The sequence below is a fragment of the Cetorhinus maximus genome, chromosome 8 (assembly GCF_964194155.1).
Source record: "Cetorhinus maximus chromosome 8, sCetMax3.hap1.1, whole genome shotgun sequence".
Classification (NCBI taxonomy): Eukaryota; Metazoa; Chordata; class Chondrichthyes; order Lamniformes; family Cetorhinidae; genus Cetorhinus; species Cetorhinus maximus.
This window is the reverse complement of record NC_135886.1, coordinates 35,616,361-35,640,024: the sequence shown is the minus strand read 5'-3', so window position 1 is coordinate 35,640,024 and position 23,664 is coordinate 35,616,361. Positions and strand designations below refer to the sequence as shown.

At 40.8% G+C, this 23,664-nt stretch overlaps 1 protein-coding gene and 1 non-coding gene across 2 annotated transcripts; both read right to left on the bottom strand.

The window, feature by feature from the left end:
* Positions 1 to 1,106: 1,106 nt before the first annotated feature.
* On the bottom strand, positions 1,107 to 22,917 carry LOC144683555 (uncharacterized). Its single transcript, XM_078546684.1, has 5 exons — positions 22,613 to 22,917; positions 19,267 to 19,892; positions 18,929 to 19,079; positions 10,381 to 10,501; positions 1,107 to 5,650 (listed from the first exon to the last, which is right to left on the bottom strand). Exons 1-5 carry the CDS (start codon positions 22,886 to 22,888, stop codon positions 5,391 to 5,393), a joined length of 1,434 nt encoding a protein of 477 aa, XP_078402810.1. The 5' UTR covers positions 22,889 to 22,917; the 3' UTR covers positions 1,107 to 5,390.
* On the bottom strand, positions 18,606 to 18,710 carry LOC144684119 (U6 spliceosomal RNA). Its single transcript, XR_013577404.1, has one exon. It is a non-coding gene; the product is annotated as a U6 spliceosomal RNA (small nuclear RNA).
* Positions 22,918 to 23,664: the final 747 nt, after the last annotated feature.

Below are 23,664 nucleotides of genomic sequence, written 5' to 3'. Positions count from 1 at the left end.
TTACACTACTTTCTGAAGTTTGAAGACATAAAAGAAAGGCTATAACAAGTATTAGATTGTTTCATAGACATAAACTGAACCTTTTGCATATGTTCTTTCTTACATAAACATACAATATACATTTTACTTGAATAAAACATTTAACGTTGTTTTGCTATTCAAATGATTTTGGAAAATAACTAATCCAAAATTGGTACAAACTGAAGTATGCCACTAGTGCATAATGGTACTGATACATTCTAAGGGATTAGGCACACTACATGCTCAAATTTCCCAATCTGAAATCATCTGAAAGTCAAGTCTCTGGCTAAAAATGTTGGCCTTTTGAATGAGGTGAGGCCTACAGGTAAAAGTTTTAATGAAGTAATTGTAAAAGCAATTCAAATATCTAAAGGAAATCACACTGTTGTAAAATAGGTCATTGGTTGATTTTTGTCATTTTGGTTAAAATTTCATCATGCATATTAAAAATTTCAAGTTACTAAGGAAATAAGTTGGGAGTAAAAGGAAAAAAATTGAAAAGAGTGAGTAATTTGCAGGAACCTAGCAGTAGATTGAGAGAATATGTTGCCCTGTGATTGTACAATGAAACAGCATTTACTGTAGGCGTCAAGTGTAGGGATAGGTGAGAATGGTGGCACATTTAACAATGAAAATATCCATCTGCCACCAGAAGTTCTAACAGGTACTCCATGAGTTTTTTTTAATGAATCAAGTGCTTTGTGTACTGGATTTAATATATAATGGATAAATATAGTCATGAAATCACCAATGGTAGTTTATATATATTTTCAATAAAACCAAAGTGGACTAAGGAATGTATTTCATGATTCAGTTCATACGAACTGCTCCCATTAGCTTCAAATTGTTATTACCAATTTTAAAACATACAGAAAAGCTGCAAACTATACATAATTGAGAAACTGGATCTAAGATACATATCTCAACATTATAGTTGGAACATTTTTCTACATTTGAAGCAAACCAAACACAGTGCCAAGGTTTTCTACCCAATACTGCCATACCCAAGAGTAACATTATAATACACAAAAAAAAACATGTACTTGGTGTGGTCACTTTGATGAACAGACCACAGGAGACTCAGGTACAGGTTACGATCGTTTATTCGAGCAATTGCAAGGAGGGCACCATCTCAATACAGCTTGGGACAGTACTCTGCTAAACTACAAGTATTCAACATATATATACATTATTGGTCACGTACAAGAAGTTTCCAGATTCCGATCTCATCAACATATACGTTTACATTACAAGACATCTCTGGTAACAAGTACATCCCTATTTGTTTTCACCCAGGCAGAGACCTTACCATCTGTTCTTCCCCTATCTGTTGAAGAGCACACTTAATCTTAGTTGTTATTGCCATCCTCTGACTACAGTCTGGCTCCAAGGCCTTTCTGTTGTTTGCAGGCCCTTAAGGCTGTGCAAGCTTCATCTGGTAACCTTTAACTGCCAATGTGCTTGGAGGTTTCAAGTAATTCATTCCATTTCAATAAGTTCTTACTGTACCCCTATATTCCCCCTAACAATTACTGTATCCCTTTATTTCCCCCTAACATACTCAATCCAACTATACACAGCAGGGCACTCTTAGCTCTGTATAGGATATTGCAGCACTTAGAGAAGCCTTATGGGATCAGGCTACTTGGAAGATGTATTTTTCTCCCCTGCCTCCTTCTCTCACAGATGTCTTAAAACATAGGACAGTGCTATAATCTCTTCAAGGAAGACAGCATATGCACCTTCAAATTGACTTCCATTATGGAAGGTGGTGTGCTCCTTCCATTTAAAACTAAATGTAGGCATATGAAGGCACTCATTAGTGTTGGAAGGACAGTTTAGTGAACCACAAAGAGGTCTCCTAGCTATTTCAAGGTTGTAAAATAGTCTTAGCCCTGGCGGGTAGATACAAAAGCACCACTAATTGGATATTGTATATCCAACATTACACACATCCAATTGGATTGATGACTCCCATTGTACTTAGCTAGTTAATGACCTGTTCACATAGAAAGGGTCTTTGTTATAGAAACAGCCCAGAGCATGATCTGCTGGTTATGAAAGCAGCAGAAGAAATGGGATGCCTCATGTACCATTAGGCACAAATGATAAGATAACCTTAATATTCTACACATGTTGTTATTAGTAGTATGGCCTCAATTTGAAATTCTGTAATTCTTTCATCTTACCTAAGAAAGTAAATTGCATGGTCATAATTAACTTACAAATGGCTTATCAGTTAATCAAAAAAAAGGTCCAATTTCTATGTAATTCTATGCTATTTAACCAGTGCCAAATTGTTTACCCCACTTTGAAAACAGATACGATTGGAAAGCTATAATACAACTTTCATAGGATACTGATACCTTCAAAGTTATAATTCATTTATATTAAATATATATTTCAGGGAGCAGTATTCTCCAAACAAGAGAATTCTCCAGTTTAGAGGAATAAATCAAATTTATACAGGGCATAACAGGTTTAGAGCTAAATAGCTGATGGTGTCCTTGCATAGAATGGAATTTTTTTAAAAACTGCTTCTCCTAGACTTTTTTGGCATGGTTGAAACCTGTGATAAAAATGTTATTTTTTTTATTTTCCTGTTCCTATACCTTTCTTTCAGCATTGCATTTATAATCATACCCAGTTTACAAATTTATCAAGAAAAATGTTCCCGAAACTATTGAATATTTTCAGCATTTCCTGTTGATGCAACTTTATAATCTTGAATATCTATTTGCATATTTTCTATTATGTATATAAAAGTAAAACACAGGAGGAAAAGCTAGATCACAGTAGCATGGAACATTGTTAAATGATTTCCATGTTTGGCCTGAGCTATTTTAAACTCTCTTTTGAATTTTAAACACTAAAATCAGCCTCTGGCTTTGGTGCTGCAATATGCAAATAAATTCATTCCCTGCATTCAGACCTTAAAGGTATAAATATTATTTGCACATGTTCTAGATAGATGTGCAAAATGGTGTGTCATAACATTTTTTCTCCATCTTTGCAGATTTTGTGTTCATTTTCCCTAAGGAGATCAAGTAACTCGACAATGTTATAGGTAATTATAATGTAATTACTTATTATACAAAGTATGTCATGATCAAACAGAGCTGGTCAGACAGCTGATGGAATAACAGGCATGTGATTATCATAGTGTTAATCAAAATAGTATTACCATCTAGAAGTATTGATCATATAGATCAATAAAGTTGTTAAATTTTAACATTGTATAAATAATAGTTTAGAATTGATGGAAGAAACTGGCTACACTAGCAAAAATGAGAGTACATGGAAGTGAAGGTAGCTTTTGACTTGCATTGGAAATTGGGAGGTAGGAGACCAAGAGCAGAATTTAATGCTCTCCCCATGCAAGTTTGGTGATAGGGAAGCATTTAATCAGGCAAGAGGGTGGAGGGTGGAGACCCCGCACCTTGCCGCCTCCACCCCAATTAAGTCATCTATTCAAGTTGGCAGATGGTGCTAAGTAAGGAGGGTCAGTAAGTAGTGCACATGTGAGCAGGAGGTTAAAAAAAAAGAGACAGAGACTGGAAGTGGGCAAAATAAGTTCAATATGGGCAAATGTGAAATCATCCACTTTGGATGTTAAAAAAAGGAAAATCATAGTTTTTTTTAAAAATGGCGAGAAACTAAATTTTAGATGAGCAAAGAACTAAGAGTCTAAATTCACAAATTATTAAAATAGGTGCAAAAAACAATCAAAAAGCTAATGGCCTTTGTCTCAAGTGAGCTGGAATACAAAGGGAGGAAGTTTAGTGTTAGCCTCAAGTCAGCCTCCATCTGGATTGCTGCATTCAATTTTTTTCACTGCACCTCAGGAAGGGTATACTAGCCTTAGAATGGGTGCTGCACAGCTGCAACAGAATGATATCAAGGCTCAGATCTGGGTGAAATCATGAATGCATAAGCACAATTTGCATAAACTTGGCTTGTATCGGGGTGATGAGGTATTTAAGTAGTTAGATGGATTTGATAGTTTCTTTGAATCTACCCATTTCCTCTGGAGAATCAGGAACAAAGGGACGTTCTGCTTCTCCCCGCCCCGACCCATATAGAAAAGGTATCAGAAACCTGGAACTAAAAACCCTGACAAGCTGCAGCTTCTGGGACAATTGGAGCTTTCAAGACTTAGGTGTATAGATTTTTGTTTGGCAAGAGCATCAAGGCATATAGAGCAAAGGCAACCAAATACAGCCAAGTTAAAGATAAGCCACGATCTAACTGAATGCTTTGAAGTCTTAATACTGGACAAGGGCAGCAGTTGGATGGGAATACCACCACCTGGAACTTCCTCTCCTTGTCACTTGCCATCCTGACTTGGAAATATATCGCCGTTCCTTCACTGTTGCTGCGTCAAAATCCTGGAACTCCCTCCCTAAACAGCACTGTGGGTGTACCTACACCACATGGACTGTAGTGGTTCAAGAAGGCAGCTCACCACCACCTTCTCAAGGGCAACTAGGGATGGGTAATAAATGCTGGCTTAGCCAGTGAAGCCCACATCCCTTGAATGAATAAAACAAAAACAGATCGTAATATTCTCATGTTCATTATGAAGATGCGTCCATTACAATTTCACTCATTTGAGCCCTCACACCACAACTTGAAATTCCAGCATTAACATTTGAAGAAATTTGGATAAATTTTCTGTCCTTAGGGTGGAATTTTACCTCGGCAGGATTTTACAGCCCCGCAGAAGTCAATGGACTTTTGAATGGGTCACCGCATTTTACGGTCCTGCCCCCAAGGGCTGTAAAATTCTGCCCTTAGTTTTAGGATTTCAATTTATTTCAGCTTCCAAATAAATAATAGTAGAACAACAATACACATTGGAGGCCTTGAGCACAACATCTCCTTTATGAATAAGGGCTTCATCTTGTGGCCTCTGCATTTATCTATGGAACAATTTATTGGCTTATCCACTCAAACAAGAATCCTTTAAGTAACCCATAGTATGGTGTAGTTATTCTAAAATCTCTGTACTATCTAGTTGTGTGTACTTGTTTCAAAATTGCCATTTGTAAAGTGAGGATTTGTTCCTCTCAAATGTGGCATTTACCCAATACGCTGATGGAAATATATTTACATTTAGTACATTTGCAATAGTATGTCATAACAGTTATGGCAAAAAATTCAGTCATTCAATTCATTTAAACAGTCATGGCAAAAAACAGGTTCCTTGTTTTAGCATTGAATTAGCTCAATAAGCTTTGAAAAGCAGAGTCTTCCTATTGATTATTAGTCTCCGAAAACAGAGGTTCTCTTCTCAACTTTTTCTTGTACAGTTGGTACAAATGGGTCCTATTCCTGAAGTAATTTGCAGATTTTTCAAGCTACTTAAATTATGCACATGCCATCCAATTTACTCTCACAGTTGCTAGTTTATAATTACCAATGTTATTAATTTGGATCTTAAAGCCAGAGTCTGTAATATCAACAGTTTTTACTGTTACTCCAATTGAATCAACTGAGCTGATTTCAACCAAGCTCAGCACAATCACTGGATCCTTCAATATGCGATGAGGAAAGCTAACTTCTCGAATGTGTGGCCAAGCACAGTTGTCTGAAGTTTCACAGTAAGTTCTTACTTCTCCTGAAAGACCTGTTTAAGAAAGATAAGCAACAATGCTAAGAACTATTTTCAGCCACACAAGTATCCTCTCCTCCTGATGTGCTGACTGACATTTGTTATTAAAACTCCCAACATTGAATTTAATTCATGTCATGCATTTCCTTAAAAAACAAACTTTCATTGCAATTAAAATAAAAATTCCCATTTTATGTTGGTGGTAAGGATGGATAGAGTACCACAGGTTATTTTATTTAATAAAAATGATCCACTCTTCTCCAGTGACCGAATGGTATATATTGGGGGTATTCGAGGCCAACAGACCAAGAAAGTTCTAGATCTACGCAATGCTAAATGATTCTAGACAGTACAGTGGCTTGCTTGCCACAAGTGACTTCAGAGTTAAAGGATGGGGGAGGTGAGGGTAGGGGAAGAAAGAAAAACATAGGATTTCTTACCCTGATCACTATCTAGTGACACCTCCCTGGATGATTATGTGCATGATGTTGGGCTCAAGAGTTAAGCTTATTATGGTGAATAGCTAATCAATGGATGATCCATCTCAGCCTCCTCCAGAGGTTCCCAGGATCACAGATGCCAGTCTTCAGCCAATTTGATTCACTCCATGTGATATGAAAAAACAGCTGAAGGCACTGGATACTGCAAAGGCTATGGGCCCTGACAATATTCTGGCAATAGTACTGAAGACTTGTGCTCCAGAACTTGCCATGCTCCTAGCCAAGCTGATCTAGTGCAGCTATAACGTTGGCATCTACCGGGCTATGTGGAAAATTGCCCACGTATGTCCTATACACAAAAAGCAGGACAAATCCAATCCAGCCAATTACTGCCCCATCAGTCCACTCTCGATCATTAGTAAAGTGCTGTAAGGGGCTGTCAGCAGTGCTATCAAGCGGCACTTGCTTAGCAATAACCTGCTCACTGACGCTCAGTTTGGGTTCCGCCAGGGTCACTCAGCTCCTGACCTCACTATAGTCTTGGTTCAAACATGGACAAAAGAGCTTAACTCCAGAGGTAAGGGTGAGAGTGACTGCCCTTGACATCAAGGCAGCATTTGACCAAGTGTGAAATAAAGGAGCCCTAACAAATCTGGAGTCAATGGGAATCAGGACAAAACTCTCCACTTGTTGGAGTCATAGCTAGCACAAAGGAAGATGGTTGTGGTTCTTGGGGTTTAATCATCTCAGTTGAAGTTCCTCAGAGTAGTGTCCTGAGCCCAATCATCTTCAGCTGTTTCACCAATGATCTTGCATCCATCATAAATTATATTGTGAAGAACACATAAGGAGTTTGTAGATGGATATAGATAGGTGGAGTGAGCGGGCAAAAATCTGGCAGATGGAGTATAATGTGGGAAAATGTAAAGTTATTGACTTTGGCAGAAAGAATAAAAAAAATCAGAGTATTACTTAATTGGAGAACGATTGCAGAATTCGGAGGTGCAGTGGGACCTAGGTGTTCTAGTGCAGGAGTCACAGAAAGGTTAGTATGCAGGTATAGCACATAATCAAGGCAGCTAATGGAATGCTATACTTAATTAAAAGAGAAATTGAACATAAAAGTAAGGATATTATGCTTCAGATGTACAGGGTATTGGTGAGTCCACATCTTGAATAGTGTGTGCAGTTTTGGTCTCTGTACTTAAGGATGTAAATACATTGGAGGTGGTTCAGAGGAGGTTTACTAGATTGATAGGTCTAACAGCATCTGTCTGTGGAGAGAGAAAGAGTTAATGTTTCGAGTCCGTATGACTTCTTCAGAGATTACGGAATCAAAACGTTAACTCTGTTTTTGTCTCCACAGATGCTTTTAGGCCTGCTGAATTTTTCCAGCATTTTCTGTTTTTGTTTCAGATTTCCAGAATCCACAGTATTTTGCTTTTATTTTACTAGATTGATACCTGGAATGAACAGGTTGTCTTATGAGGATAGGTTGGACAGGTTGGGCTTGTTTCCACTGGAGTTTAGAAGAGTGAGGAGTCACTTGATTAATGTATATGAGATCCTGAATGGTTTTGACAAGTGGACGTGGAAATGTTGTTTCCTCTTGTGGGTTAGTCCATCGCTAGGGGGCACTGTTTTAAAATTAGGGCAGAGATGAGGAGAATTTATTTCTCTAATGGGGTTATACGACTTTGGAACTCTCTGCCACAGAAGGTGGTGGAAACAGAGTCATTGAATATTTTTTAAGGCAGAGGTAGATTGATTCCCTTGCCTAACAAGAATCTAAGGTCATCGGAGGCAGATGGGAATGCGGAATTCGAAACAAATCAGCCATGATCTTATTGAATAGCACAGCAGTCTTGCGGGGCCAAGTGGCCTACTTCTGCCCCTATTTTGTATGTTTGTACAAGATCAGAAGTGGGGATGTTCGCTGACCAGTGCACAATGTTCAGTACCATTCGCAACTCCCAAGATACTGAAGCAGTCCATGTCCAAATGCAACAAGACCTGGACAATATACAGGCTTGGGCAGACAAGTGCCAAGTAACATTCACACCATACAAATGTCAGGCATTGACCATCTCGAACAATAGAGAATCTAACCATTACCCCTTGACATTCAATGGCATTATCATCGCTGAATCCCCACTAACAACATCCTGAGGGGGGGTTACCATTGACCAAAAAACTGAACTAGTTATATAAATACCATGGCTACAAGAGCAGGTCAGAGGCTTAGAATCCTGCAGAGAGTAACTCGCCTCCTGACTCCCCAAAATCTGTCTACCATCTGCAAGGCACAAGTCAGGACTGTGATGGAATACTCTCCAATTGCCTGGATGAATGCAGCTCCAACATCACCATCCAGGACAATGCAGCCCACGTGACTGGCACCCCATCCACAAACATTCATTCCATCCAATGCACAGCAGCAGTGGTGCGTACCATCTACAAGATGCACTGCAGGAACTCACTTAAGCTTCTTAGGCAGCACCTTCCAAAGTCACGACCGCTACCATTTAGAAGAACAAGGGCAGCAGACACATGGGAACACCACCACCTGTAAGTTCCCTTCCAAGTCACTCACCATACTGACTTTGAAATATATCACCATTCTCCTTCACTGTCGCTGGGTCAAAATCCTGAACTCCCTCCCTAACAGCACTGTGGATATACCTACAACACATGGACTGTAACGGTTCAAGGAGACAGCTCACCACCATCTTCTCAAGGGCAAATAGGGATCAGCAATAAATGGTGGCCAAGCCAACAATGCCCACATCCCATGAATACATACAAATATATGAAGTAGGAGCAGGAGTAGGCCACTCGGCCCCTCAAGCTTGCTCTGCCACTCAATAAGATCATGGCTAATCTGAATGTAACCTCAACCCCACATTCCTGCCTACCCCCAATAACCTTTCACCCCCTTGTTAATCAAGAATCTATTTAGCCCTGCTTGAAAAATATTCAAAGACTCTGCTTCCACTGCCTTTTCAGGAACAGAGTTCCAAAGGCTCTCACCCTCAGAAAATATTTCTTCTCATCTCTGTCTTAAATGAGCGACCCCTTATTTTTAAACAGTGACCCCCTAGTTCTAGATTCTCCCACAAGAGGAAACATCCTCTCCACATCCACCCTGTCAAGACCCCTCAGGATCTTAAAAGCTTTCAATTCGCCTCTTACTCTTCTAAATTCCAGTAAATACAATCCTAACCCATCCAGTCTTTCCTCACAAGACAACCACCTGCTATTAGTCTCGTAAACCTTTTCTGAACTGTTTCTAATGCATTTACATATTTCTTTAAGTAAGGAGGTCATTACTGTACACAATACTCCAGAGGTGATCTCACCAATGCTCTGTACAACTGAAGCATAACCTCCCTCATTTTGTAATCAATTCCCCTTACAATAAATTATAACATTCTATTAGCTTTCCTAATTACCTGTAGCTGCATACGAACATTTTGTGATTCATGCACTAGGACACCCAGTTCCCTTTGAATCTCAGAGCTCCTCAATCTTTCACCATTTAGATAATAAGTTTCTTTTTTACTCTTCCTGCCAAAATGAATGATTTCACATTTTTCCACATTACACTCCATTTGCCAAATATTTGCCCACTCACTTAACTGCCTATGTCACTTTGTAGCCTCCTTTCGTCCTCTTCACAATTTACTTTCCTACCTATATTTGTGTTGTTAGCAAATTTAGCAAACATACCTTCTGTCCCTTCATCCAAATCATTTACATAAATTGTAAAAAGTTGAGGCCGCAGCACTGATCCCTGTGGCACACCACTCACCATATCCTGCCAACTCTCTGCTTCCTGTTAGATAGCCAATCTTCTATCCATTCCAATATGTTACCCCTACACCATGAGCTTTTATTTTCTGCATAACCTTTGATGTGGCACTTTATCAAATGCCTTCTGGAAATCTAAGTACAGTACATCCATCAGTTCCCTTTCCAGTTTCTGTTAATTACAGACTAGATTAGATTTTAGGAGTAAAATTTAAAGAACAAAATTAACACTTAAAAAACTCCACTCTCACCAAACTAATCTTCACTCAGTTAGTCAGCTGCACTCCATTTGCATGAATATAAAAAAAGCCAAATTCAGGCCTACACCTGAATAATGGACCCACAAAACCAAGCCTGGATGGAGTTTCAGCAGAAGAGGAGAAAATGAGCAAATTGTTTTTTAGAAAAAAGAAAAAAAAGACATCTTGAGACAAGCACCACTGAATTATTTGTGACAGGTAACAATTCTTAATTCTCTGATGTGACAATACTTACACTGCTCCACAGTGCTCTTAAGCGCGGTTTCAATCTTCCCCAAGTTTTTTTGCACAGTATGAAATGTTTGATCCAAGGTATCTGCTAGCTGTTTAATTTGATTAATCCCATTACTTTCAACCTGCGTTTCAGAGAAAAAAAAACACAATATCAATGGTGCAATTTATCTTATTTATATGAAACTCACAAGCTATGATCAGCATATGCCTCTAATGCCAATTTGATCTGCTGACTCTCAGTTCCCCAGTAATTTTGAGTGGATGTGCTACTACATATTTACATAGCTCCACATAGACAACATGGCCTATGCAACTTAACAGGGTGCATATGGTAGGTAGGAGGAAAATTAAGATTACAATCTCATCAATTTTCCATAAGGTTAAAAATATTCAGCATTTAATGACATCCTACCCGCACTTGGGCAAGTGGAAAGATAGCTGCAAAGGTTGGTTGAAGATTGGAAAACCACCCACGGTCGTTGACAGGGCCCTCAACCGTGTCCGGCCCATCTCCCGCGCATCCGCCCTCACACCTTCTCCTCCTTCCCAGAAACATGATAGGGTCCCCCTTGTCCTCACTTATCACCCCACCAGCCTCCACATTCAAAGGATCATCCTCCGCCATTTCCGCCAACTCCAGCATGACGCCGCCACCAAACACATCTTCCCTTCACCCCCCCGGCATTCCGTAGGGATCGTTCCCTCCGGGACACCCTGGTCCATTCCTCCATCACCCACTACTCCTCAACCCCCACCTATGGCACCTCCCCATGCCCAAACCTCCCTGTCGCTTGTCATTTTAACACTCCACCCTGTTCTCTTGCCCACATGTCTGTCCTTGGCTTGCTGCATTGTTCCAGTGAAGCCCAACACAAACTGGAGGAACAGCACCTCATCTTCCGACTAGGCACTTTACAGCCTTCAGGACTGAATATTGAATTCAGCAACTTCAGATCTTCAATTCCCTCCTCCATCCCCACCCCCTTTCCGTTTCTTCCCCCTCCCTTTTGTTTTTTTCCAATAATTTATATAGATTTTTCTTTTCCCATCTATTTCCATTATTTTTAAATCTATACCTGTAATGCCCTGTCAGTCTTTCCACCCCAACCCCACTAGAGCTGTACCTTGAGTGTCCTGCCATCCATTCTTAATTAGCACATTCTCTTAGATAATATCACCACCTTCAACACCTCTTTGTTCCTTTATCTGTGACATCTTTTGATTATCTGCTCCTATCACTGCTTGCTTGTCCCTACAACCACCCCCCACCCCCCCACCTTAAAACAGCTTATATTTCACCCCTCTCCTATTTTTACTTAGTTCTGTTGAAGGGTCATGAGGACTCGAAACGTCAACTCTTTTCTTCTCTGCCGACGCTGCCAGACCTGCTGAGTTTTTCCAGGTAATTTTGTTTTTGAAATGATTAGGTCAACAGGTCCTGGAGATGAAAGGCCAGTTTCTAACCCACTGCACCATCCAATTTTCTACTTTCCCATTTATACCACAGTCTTCATGCCCCCAATAGTGCTCATGATCAAATTTGAGAGATACTTCAATTGCCTAAAGGGTTATCCTAGAGTCAACTAGAGTTATGAACGTGAGTTATGTTTGGAAATTGTGACAATTGGTTCTAACTTAATCACTTTTAGTAGCATTAGACTTGTACAATATTCAGTTACATTGTGGAATGTGTACATTATATCCGTTCGCTCATTTTTTTGTTTAAGTTTTGCCATTCGGGTTTTAAAGCTTGAACTTACTTTTTGCTATTGCTATTTAGTGTTTGAGGACAAGTTTTTAATATTTCACTGCCGAGATATTTCCATTTGGGCAATACTTTCACAGTGCAGAAAAGAAGTGCTATAAAAGTTTAAGCAAAATTACTACAAACATGTACTTATGGAAATATCACCGAAACCCATGTACAATCAGGAAAGATTAAGTATCCAAATATCTCTAGTACTTTATACCCCAGAATCATCTAATTTTGGTGTAAAGCCAACTTGCACTATTCTTGTGAAAGGTAAACAAAAAAAAAAAATGACAGCCCAGGTTGTGGTTGGCTTGGACCTGGATGGGAAATGTTTTACATACCTGCACAGACCTTTTTGGACACAGTCATTTATATAGAAATTGGGAGGAGCTTCAACCCTGGCAGGGAAATAGCTAAAATGTGCACACAAAAGCAGAGATGTCTTTTGCATTATTTTTGTAGTCTGTACAAGTCAGCGAAAATCCGCAAGAGGATTTTCAGTGAAATGTAAACTTGGAGTTTGAACACAGTTCACTGTAATGTTTACAATACTTTTATTATTGAGAGAACTCAAAATTAGCTTTGCAGTTATGTTCTTACATGACCCATTGTTTAACAATGTGCACTACAGTCAATCTAACTATCCCAATACTTACCAAACCCACATAATGCCAGTTTATATTAACCAACAGATTTCATTCCAAGCACACAGAGTGCCAGATTTTACTGAAAAGTAGATATTGCAGTGAATGAAGGTGAAACTTTTCAAAGCTCCTGTTCTCATTTTAGTGTTCACAGAATTCAATTACATCAAGAATATTTACAGTACGTTTGGAAAAAACAAATCAGGATCATTTAGGTCAAAGACATGACACACACAGTTGGACTTATAAACTGTCCATTCCTCTCAGTTTGTTGTAATTGTTTTAAGTAAACAAGTTTTTATTCTATAATATTTTCTATTCAAGAGAGCTCTTCTATGGGCATTGCTCTCTACCAATTTGGTGCTTCAGGAGCACGGCAAAAAAGAATCCACAACAGCACCCAACCCACACCCGCACACCCTGCCCAACCCCTGCATTCAGATTTCCTCCCCAGTATTCAGATGCAATGTTCTTTCTGCAATTTTAATCTCTGCAATTGCAATTTTAATGCAATTTTCTGCATTATTCTACTATCCATTAGCATCTGCTTGGGCAGAGATGCACCCCAACCCTGAAATGCTTCATATAGAAGCTTGGGTGAAGCAATTTATACAGCAGTTTCTCCATTAGCAATTCTGAAGTTCTGAAATTATTTTATTTCAATATTGTTATCTTGAGCTAGTTAAAACTCTTCAAAGAATTCGATTTATATGCTACATATTTCCTGAGAATAAAACCTGCCATTTTTAAAAGGGGGCAACTTCCAAAGAGACAGAATGTATCTAGGCCACTGTGATGTAGCATGACAAATTGAGCTTTCTCTTAAACAGCCCGATTTCCTCACTGCAGTCTCTACAATACCAAAAATCGGCCAGCAGAAAAGTTGTGTGAATTACAGATATAGAAAGTGAAAAAAAATTTAACTGCTGAGGAAGATGCACCATCTGTTAGAATTAGATCAACAGGAAATACTTAAATAAATTAAATTGAAAATTCAACTCAAGAGCTGCAGGCACATCCATAGAACTACTTCTGCAGGTACATTATTGTGCTATTTCAAAATAGACTTAAAACAATTACTTCAAAATAAAGGTTTAGGTTTTCCTAAAAGCGCTTCAAAAAAGATGGAAAAGCTTTTGGCACAAGGAGTTTTGGCAGGATGTATACGCATAACATTTAATTTTCTTCAATCATTTTGGAGCTCCTCTATCAAGTGCTCATTCAGCTGAAACACCAGATGCAAAACTTCAGTCACAAACCTAAAGCCAGGAGCCATTTTGCACTAACCTTTACAACAACCTAACACAATCCAACACGCAATCTAGCAATCTACTTTTTAAAAAAGCAAAAACACAATACACTAGAATGATGAGTTCTGACAGTGCTGACTGCCCTTGAGGCACATTAGCCACTGACTTGAGAAAAACTCGGGAAGTGAATTTCCATTCCAGTGAGCTTTCAAACAGAAAAAGATTTCTTTAATCATGTTGATTAACCAAACCAATAATTTCTCACAGCTTCCCCTTTTTGAGATCAATGTGCATGATATTCAAAAGCAACATAATAAATTTCCAGTTTCATATGGTAGGCCTCAACGTAAGAGCTTACAACTTAAGATAGATCCTTTTTGGAGTAAAAAGGATTTCATAATTACTCTTTAATATATTCAGTTCTTTGACATTTGAACAGATATAAGCTGAACATTCCAAATTAATTAAATTAGATTCCAAACAATTCCCACAAGTAATTTAGAAAATTGTTTCAAGAGAACTTGTGAAAAGATTCTATCTTACAATTTATCAAAATGCCAAGTAATTGCTTTCCACATTGAGTTATAAGATGGAAATTATGAATTGTCATAAGGTATTTTTTGGATTACTTGTCAAATATAAAGCAAGACAAGAACTTCATTTACTTTAACTAACAGTTTCCGCCAATTTTATTCCACTCACATGAATACTGCCAAATTGCAGACATGCACTATACTGCAGATGCTGGAAATCAGAAGCAAAAACAAAAACAGAAAATGCTGGGAAAACTCAGCAGACCTAGCAGCATCTGTGGAGAGAGAAACAGAGTTAACGTCGAGTCCGCATGACCCTTCTTCAGATGGATTTTCCAACAGGCATTGGGACCCCATTTGGGGGAGTTTTTTTTAAAAATTCATTCATGGGATGTGGGCTTTGCTGGCTGGGCCAGCATTTATTGCCCATCCCTAGTTGCCCTTGAGAAGGTGGTGGTGAGCTGCCTTTTTGAACCACTACAGTCCATGTGATGTAGGTACACTCACATTGCTGTTAGGGAGGGAGTTCCAGGATTTTGATCCAGCAACAGTGAACGAACGAACGATGATTTATTCCCAAGTTGGGATGGTGAGTGACTTGGAGGGGAACTTCCAGGTAGTGGTGTTCCCATCTACCTGCTGCCTTTGCCCTTCGAGATGGTAGTGGCTGCTGTCTAAGAAGCCTTGATGAATTCCTGCTGTGCATCTTGTAGATAGCATACACTGTTGCTACTGTGCATCGGTGGTGGAGGGAGTGAATGTATGTGGATATGGTGCAGACCAAGTGGGCTGCTTTGTCCTGGATCGTGTCAAAATTCCTGTGTTGTGGGAGCTGCACTCATCCAGGCAAGTGGGGAGTATTCCAGCACACTCCTGACTTGTGTCTTGTAGATGGTGGACAGGCTTTGGGGAAGTCAGAAGATGAGTTACTTGTCACAGGATCCCTAGCCTCTGACCTGCTTTTGTAGCCACAGTATTTCTATGCCTAGTCCAGTTCCATTTCTGGTCAATAGTAACCACAGGATGTTGATAGGGGGAGGATTCAGTGATGGTAATGCCATTGAACATCCAGGGGTGATGGTTAGATTCTCTTTTGCTGGAGATGGCCATTTCCTGGCACTTTTGTGGTGTGAATGTTACTTGCCAATTGTCAGCCCAAACCTAGATGTTGTCCAGGTCTTGCTGCATTTGGACAAGGACTGCCTCAGCATCAGAGGAGTCATGAATAGTGCTGAACATTGCTGATGATTGCACAAACATCCCCACTTCTGACCTTATGATGGAAGCAAGGTCATTGAAGAAGCAATTGTAGATGGTTGGGCTGAGGACATTACCCTGAGGAACTCCTGCAGTGATGTCCTGGAGATGAGATGACTGACCTCCAACAACCACAACCATCTTCCTTTGTGCTAGGTATGACTCCAGCAGAGAGTTCCCCACCCCCCCGCCGATTCCCATTGATTCCAGTTTTGCTAGGGCTTCTTATTGCCACACTCGGTCAAACGTTGTCTTGATGTCAAGGGCAGTCACTCTCACCTCCCCTCGGGAATTCTGCTCTTTTGTCCATGTTTGAACCAAGACTGTAATGAGGTCAGGAGCTGAGTGGCCTGGTGGAACGCAAACTGGGTGTCAGTGAGCAGGTTACTGCTAAGCAAGTGTTGCTCGATATCACTGTTGATGACCCCTTCCATTACTTTACTGATGATTACCAGTAGGCTGATGGGCCAGTAATTGGCTGGGTTGGATTTGTCCTGCTTTTGGTGTACAGGACATACCTGAGCAATTTTCCACATAGTCAGGTAGATGCCAGTGTTGAAGCTGTACTGGAACAACTTGGCTAGGGGCACAGCAAGTTCTGGAGGCAAGTCTTCAGTACTATTACTGGAATATTGTCAGGGCTCATACCTTTGCACTATCCACTTGGCACTTCTGGCTGAAGATTGTAGCAAATGCTTCAGTCTTATCTTTTACACTGATGTTCTGGGCTCCTCCATCATTGAGGATGGGGATATTTGTGGAGCCTCCTCCTCCAGTGAGCTGTTTAATTGTCGACCACCATCCATGACTGGATGCGGCAGGACTGCGGAGCTTAGATCTAATCCTTTGGTTGTGGGATCGTTTAGTTCTGTCTATCACTTGTGCTTATGCTGTTTGACACACAAGTAGTCCTGTGTTATGGCTTCACCAGGTTGACATCTCATTTTTAGGTATGTCTGGTGCTGGTCCTGGCATGCCCTCCTGAACTCTTCATTGAACCATGGTTGATCCCCTGGCTTGATGGTAATGGTAGAATGGGGGATATGCCAGGCCATGAGGCTACAGAATTGTAGAGTACAATTCGAAATTTATCCCATCTAGCACGGTGGTTGTGCCACACAACACAATGGAGGGTATCCTCAATGTGAAGGTGGGACTTAACGACTGTGCAGTGGTCACTCCAACTGATAGTGTCATGGACAGATGTATCTATGACAGGCAGGTTGGTGAGGATGAGGTCAAGTATGTTTTTCCTTCCTGTTGGTTTCCTCACCACCTGCCGCAGACTATGTCCTTAGGACTCGGCCAGCAGTGGTGCTACCGAGCCAGTCTTGGTAGTGGACATTGAAGTCCCCCACCCAGTGTACATTCTGGGCTCTTGCTACCCTCAGTGCTTCCTCCAAGTGGCGTTCAACATAGAGTAGCATTAATTCATCAGCTGAGGGAGGGCGATACCTGGTAATCAGCAGGAGGTTTCCTTGTCCACGTTTGACCTGATGCCACGAGACTTCATGGGGTCCGGAGTCGATGTTGAGAACTCCCAGGGCAACTCCCTCCCAACTGTATGTCACTGTGCTGCCACCCCTGCTGGGGCTGTCCTGCCGGTGGGACAGGGTGTACCCAGGGATGGTGATGGGGGTGTCTGGGACATTATCTGTAAGATGTGATTCTGTGAGGGTGACTATGTCAGGCTGTTGCTTGACTAGTCTGTGAGACAGCTCTCCCAATTTTGGCACTAGCCCCCAGATGTTAGTAAGGAGAACTTTACAGGGTTGACAGGGCTGAGTTTGCTACTGTCGTTTCCGGTGCCTAGGTCAATGTCAGGTGGTCCATTCCTTTTTTGAGACTTTGTAGCGGTTTGATAGAACTGAGCAGCTTGCTCCACCATTTAAGAGGGGACTTAACAGTCAACTGCATTGCTGTGTGTCTGGAGTTACATGTAGGCTAGACCAGGTAAGGTCATGCATGTTGGCAGCACATCCTCTGGCACAGCCTCTGGGAGGCAGCATCCTAATTGGCTGTCTCCATGCTCACCGTGGGAACCTGATGATGCAGGCCCACAGGGCCCACAGCAATGTCAGGCTGGCAGCCCCAGTGGGAGAGGAAGGTGCTGCCCCCAAGCACCTTCTCCAGGTAGGAGTGCACAAAGACACCTCAACATTGAGGCATTCTCAGCTGCCTGGACAGAAGTAATGTATTCAAGAGGCCTGAAGCTGGTACGGCCATCAGGTTCAAGGCAAAACCCCCCTGCAGACCTATCCATGTTTGGGCCTGCAGCCGTCCAGCCTCACAGCTCCAACATTGGGGCACGGAGCTTCCCGTTCCTTTGGCCTTTGGTCTGGAGGCTGCTCCAATGCAAGCAAGATACCAGTGCTGGCACAAATTGGAATAATTATCTGCCAACCTCCGTGGAGCAGCAGCCATCCCGATTCCCAGTCCACACTTGAGAAAGCCCCAGAACCAAAAACACATCAAGGAGTCTTTCAGACACAGTTCCCTCTAGAGCTCCAGTTTGAAATAGCAGAGGAAGAATCCTTTCTTGTGGTGGAATACTTTGTCATTGTATCCTAGAGACCAGCTAGACTTCTATTGCTTTGGCAATACATTTCCTCATGCAATTTAATATTCTAATAATTGTTAAGCAGCTGTACAGACCTGTTCATCTAGTCTCTGTTCTGGCAATATAGAAGGAGAAATGCTTCAAGAATCAGTTAATGAAAAGTCCGGACTGGACCACTTTCAATTACGCAATTTAGTTTTGGCGCAATACAAGTAGTATTCACCATAGCCTGGATTGGACACCATCCACGAATTTGCGTGTCATCCTTAGGCAGAGGCCATACTAATCTTCTCTGTATCATTCCAATTTTAGTACACATGCAGCCGGAGTGAGAACAGTATAGCACTCCCTCAGTACTCAATTCCTAGAGTGGGACTTAAATCTAGAACCTCAGGAGTTGGAAGTAACAGTGCTACCAACTGAGCAACAGTTGACACAATAGAATTGTTGACTAACCTGTCAAGTGAGTGGCTTCTCAACAATTTTTATTGTTGTTAATCAAATAAAGGTGATTTATTGAAGCTTAATGATCTGGGCTTTTTAACGATTTACCTCTGTGATGTGATTCTGCAGACTGGTTATCACTTCATCCGTTTTATCATTTCTGTTTTTCAGCTGGCTAACATCAGCCAAAGTACTTTGAACAGCGTTCTCAAGTTCTTCCACAGAGATCTTCTCCATTTGTAACCGATGAGCCAATTCTCTGAAATGGATACAATAGGGAATATGATAGTATCCAAGTAGTACCCACAATATGCAGAACAGAAAATCTCAAACAGGCTGGGATGAATTATTAGGAAATTAATGGATGCTACATTCATTAATATTTTATTTTCCTTTCAATGTATTCAATCACAATTTCCCACCCATTGACAAAAATATGGCTAAACCTGATATTTTCCAGCTCTTCTTTACTGGAGAGGTGCTCTGCTTGTTGGGCTGATGCCGTTTCTTGAAGTCCCAGGAGTTCTTTATCATGCTGCGCTATCTGTGATTGTATGGCATTGGTCATCAGAGTTGTCTGATTTAATTGTTTTGTCAATGTAATCACACCATTGGAGAGGGAGGGAAGACTATGGTCCACTAACTCTTTGACCGCACTTATGTCCTCAGCACTTTGTTGAAGGGCTTGAAAGTCCTGTCTCTCTACTTCTAGGCTTGTAATTCGACCTGTTAAACTTGACAAAGAAGCAGAGAGCGAATTTATACTTTCTTCCAGTTTTGAACTGGCAGACTTCACACTTGCAACTTGCTGCTCAGTCCTTGCAAATTCAGTTTCTCTAAGAAGCTTAACTGTATCCTCCACTTGCTGCAAGTCAGTCTTTGTTAGCAAGTCCTTCCTGAACTCACTCAGGCTTTTGCTCATTTCTGATTGAAGTGTAGCCAACTTATTATCCAGGTCAGAGGATTGAATCTGTGCCACAGCTACGACTGTCTTATCCATTTTACGTTCAGAATCAGACTGAGCAAATTCTAGATTCAGCAACCTTTGTTCATAATCTTCTGTGATTAACAACTGAAATAAAAGCAAAAATATATCTTTTACAGGTAAGATAATATTAAGTGCTTGTTTTTTGTGTGAATCATTCTTACTTTTCATCTGCCTTCTTTTCTGCTTCAGATCAATTATACACGGAACACTTCAATATTTTCTGTGCATTTCTGTAAAAAAAACTCAAGTGGGCTTTCCTTGTTTTCAAATCTCTCCATGGCTTCACCCCTCCATGGCTGGAATTTTACCAAATTGGGGCTTCTGCCATCCCGTGCATGTGTAAAATCCACCATGAACCTAATGTCAACACGCCAGTTTTCCATATTGGTGCAGGAGAGCTGCGATTTTTTAAAAATCATTAGTGGGCAATTGAGCTATTTAACAAGCCAATTGACCAAGATATTACACTAACCATGCCATAATGCAGTTGGAGTGGGCAGGCAGGCGTGGGAAACCTGAGTTTTCACCTACTGAGGTGAAAATGAGGGAAGGAGGGGGGCACACACCCTGTGTGCTTTGGAGGGTACCCTGTGCACCTGATGATAACCCCCTTCATGCCTCCCCATCTGGCTTCCAAAACTCACCCCCTCTTCCCTAGGGTGCCTAATCCCTTCCTGCCCAAAACCCATAGACTTGCCCAAGTCTGCGTCCTCAAAGATCCCTTGCTCTTTTCATCATGGAACCACGTGAAGTCCCAGCAGCACCCATTCCTGAAGTCTAATGCTGCTGGGACTGCCAGAGATGCGGCCAATCAGATTTGCCAGTAGCTCTCGTCAGTGAGACTTACTCCCACAAAGGAGCAAAAGTCCCACTCTCTATTTGTTTAGGCTAGTGGCATTGTTGTTGTTGCTGCTGGGTGGCCTTTTAACTTTCTTTAAAAAACAGGGCAGTGAGCAATATGGCTCCCTGTAAAATCCAGCCCCTTATCTCTGTAATCTCCTATAGCCCTACAACCTTCTGAGATGCTTGTGCTCCTCTAATCCTGACCTCTTAAAATCAAGGATGGTTCATCGCTCTACCATTGGTGGCCATTTCTTCAGTTGTCTTGGCCCTAAGCTCTGGGATTCTCTCCCTACACCTCTCTGTATCTTTCTCACTTTCCTCCTTAACGACACTCCTTAAAACATAACACCTTTGACCAAATTTATGGTAGTCTTCCCTAATATCTCAGAATATAACTTGATGTCTAATTTTGCGTTATAATGTTCCTGTGAAGTGCCTTGGGATGTTTTACTATGTTAAATGCGCTATACAAATAAGTATTGTTGTTGACCAGCTAAACATTTGAAATTAATTATTTCCCATTCTCCTTTTCTGCTCCTTGTTTTTCCTAACAATAATCACTTTGCTATTTAAACTCACTTCCAAGGAAACTGAGGAGATTTAGACAGGAAAATAGACAGCACAAAATGTTGTGGTTGAACAGCAAGTTTATTTTTATGTTTTTCTATTATGACAATGAACACATTGTTGATAGGTGTAGGGGGTATTGGAATGATTTGAGACTTTGTCATTAGAAAAGACAAGCCGTCATTTCCTCCTCCTGGAATGAATTTAAAAGCTTGCCTCAAAAGCAACAGAAATACTCTCATGCTAGCTTTATAAATGCTTTTAAAAAAATGTCTTTATATTCATGACTTGATAGTACTGTGTGTATGTGTTAACTACATTGGTAACTTCAAAGATGGAAGAATGATCAACACTATTAGGAAATGCAAGCTACATAAAAACAACAAAAATATAACAGTCTGCGTTGTTTAACAAAATGAATCGAGACTAAAAGATAGGTGTTAAATGTTTAAAGGTTCAAGATGGCGCCCATCCTTATCAATAGAGGCACCCAGCAAAAGGTGCCTCACCTCAGGCTGATCTAGTCCAATCAATCACAGACTTGGATCTGCCCAAGCAATCTGATGAATGATTACTGAAGGGTAGCAATCCTATAGAACATCTACATCAAATCGCAGGGATGTCTGGTTTAATCTAAATTGACCAAGTGTATGAAGCTTGGAGTCACATTTACAAAACAAAATTGTGAAGTCAAAACGTAGCTCAGTCACTGTCTCTAAGTTGGCTCAAAGATGAAACAATTACTCAAATGGAAACTTAACACTGATTTAAGTTGTGGAAGATGAGTTAAACTTGTGTTTACCCTAACTCTTGCTGAGATAAAGATTTAAATACATTTAATATTTTTGGTAGGGTGGGTGTGAGGGGAGGGAAGGAGAAACTAATATCTCTTATGAGTTTGGCCACTAGTTCAACCTGAGAGATTGTTACAGTAGTAATAGCAGAAATGTTGTTAATTCAAATCACTTCATGTAAATAATACACAGATCCTTCAAACTCTAAATCAATTAAAGTTACAACGTGCACAATGGCACCAATGAAATATTACAGTTCTCAAATATTTCACGAATGGTTACATAAAGATAGTGTTTAAATGTAATCAGATCCAGCATCAATTGGAAATGATTGATTCGATATTGAGACTTGAAACAGAAGTTTGAATATCCGGACACCTTTGTACAACGTCCCAGGAATTAAAAAAACAAAAATTACAAGTTATGATACACACACACACACACACACACTTGGAGACTTTTCAATTCATTATCTCTCGTAACTCCTTCCTCCCCACAGGCCATTTCCCCAGGAATAATTGTGTTACTCACCCGAAATAGGCAATTCACCGTAAAATTGAGGGTGGGTGGGGGCTGCTTTCTGTTAAGCTAAGTACATACCTTCTGATTCAACTCGTTCACTTGAGCCTGGGTCTTTTCGAACTGAGAGAGTTTCTTTTGCAGGGTTTGGATGGTTTGATCCAGGCTGCCAATGGTTTGGAGCTGTTGATGAATGTACCAGCCGCCAATGCCGAAGCTGGCGATCAGCAGCAGAAGGAAAGTCCACAACAAGGACAGGCCGGCTGGAGCGGAGGGAGCTTCGGACACATTCTTACTGTCAGATTTGTTGGAGTTTTCCTCCCCACGCTGTGCACCTTTCCCTTTCCGACTTCTCATTGTTGCAAAACTTTCTTCCAAAACTTTCTACCCCCCTCTACCTTGGACCTGACGCGATTGACAGACGGATCCAATGCTGTGATAGGCTGATCTAGCCCAATCAGAAATGAGGCACCTTTTGCTTGGTGTCACAACCAGCCAATCACACGAGGACACCCGGATTTGTAGCAAAGTGCCTGCACCAATCACAAGCCTGAGATCCTGCCAACTGTAAAAGCCTGCATGTTCTCCACATGTATTTTAGCTCATTTGAGTTAATGTGAGCCCAGCTGAATACAGTCGAAATCAGCATGTTATAGCTTAAAGGTAAAATAAAATGTTGTGAGCTGTGGTTTATTAATTATTGTGCGCAAATGATCTGCAAAACAACAACGACTATACTTCAAAAACAATCAATAACTCAGAAGTACTTTCAGATGTCAACACGGGGGAAGTATGTTACAGTTCACGCAGAGTCCAGGTTGCTGTGGCAAGATGTGATATGAGGTACATGTATCTTTAAGGGTTTTCTTAAGTTGTTGTCAACCACCTGGACGGGATGTGGTGCATTAGTCCCATAACTTCTATGCAGTCTACAAGCAGCAGCAGTATACTTAGCATATACTTAGCCTCCCAGTTAACCAGGGTGAATAATTGTGAACCGTTCCTTATTTTACAGGATTGTCCCACAATCAAGCCCACTGTCCTGTGTCCCGGGCTATATGCATCCGGAACGCTGTTTTTTTTCATATACTTTGAACATTCAAACCTTGTGCAAGCACAGTAACCGCTCCGCT

What these genes read in the sequence shown, in the direction of transcription:
- LOC144683555 (XM_078546684.1), bottom strand. Translation starts at nt 22,888, where the DNA reads ATGAGAAGTCGGAAAGGGAAAGGTGCACAGCGTGGGGAGGAAAACTCC. An exon ending in GAAGAGCTGGAAAATATCAG is followed by an intron (nt 19,080 to 19,266) that starts GTTTAGCCATAT and finishes TATCCATTTCAG; the next exon opens with AGAATTGGCTCATCGGTTAC. An exon ending in TAAGAGCACTGTGGAGCAGT is followed by an intron (nt 5,651 to 10,380) that starts GTAAGTATTGTC and finishes TTTCTTAAACAG; the next exon opens with GTCTTTCAGGAGAAGTAAGA.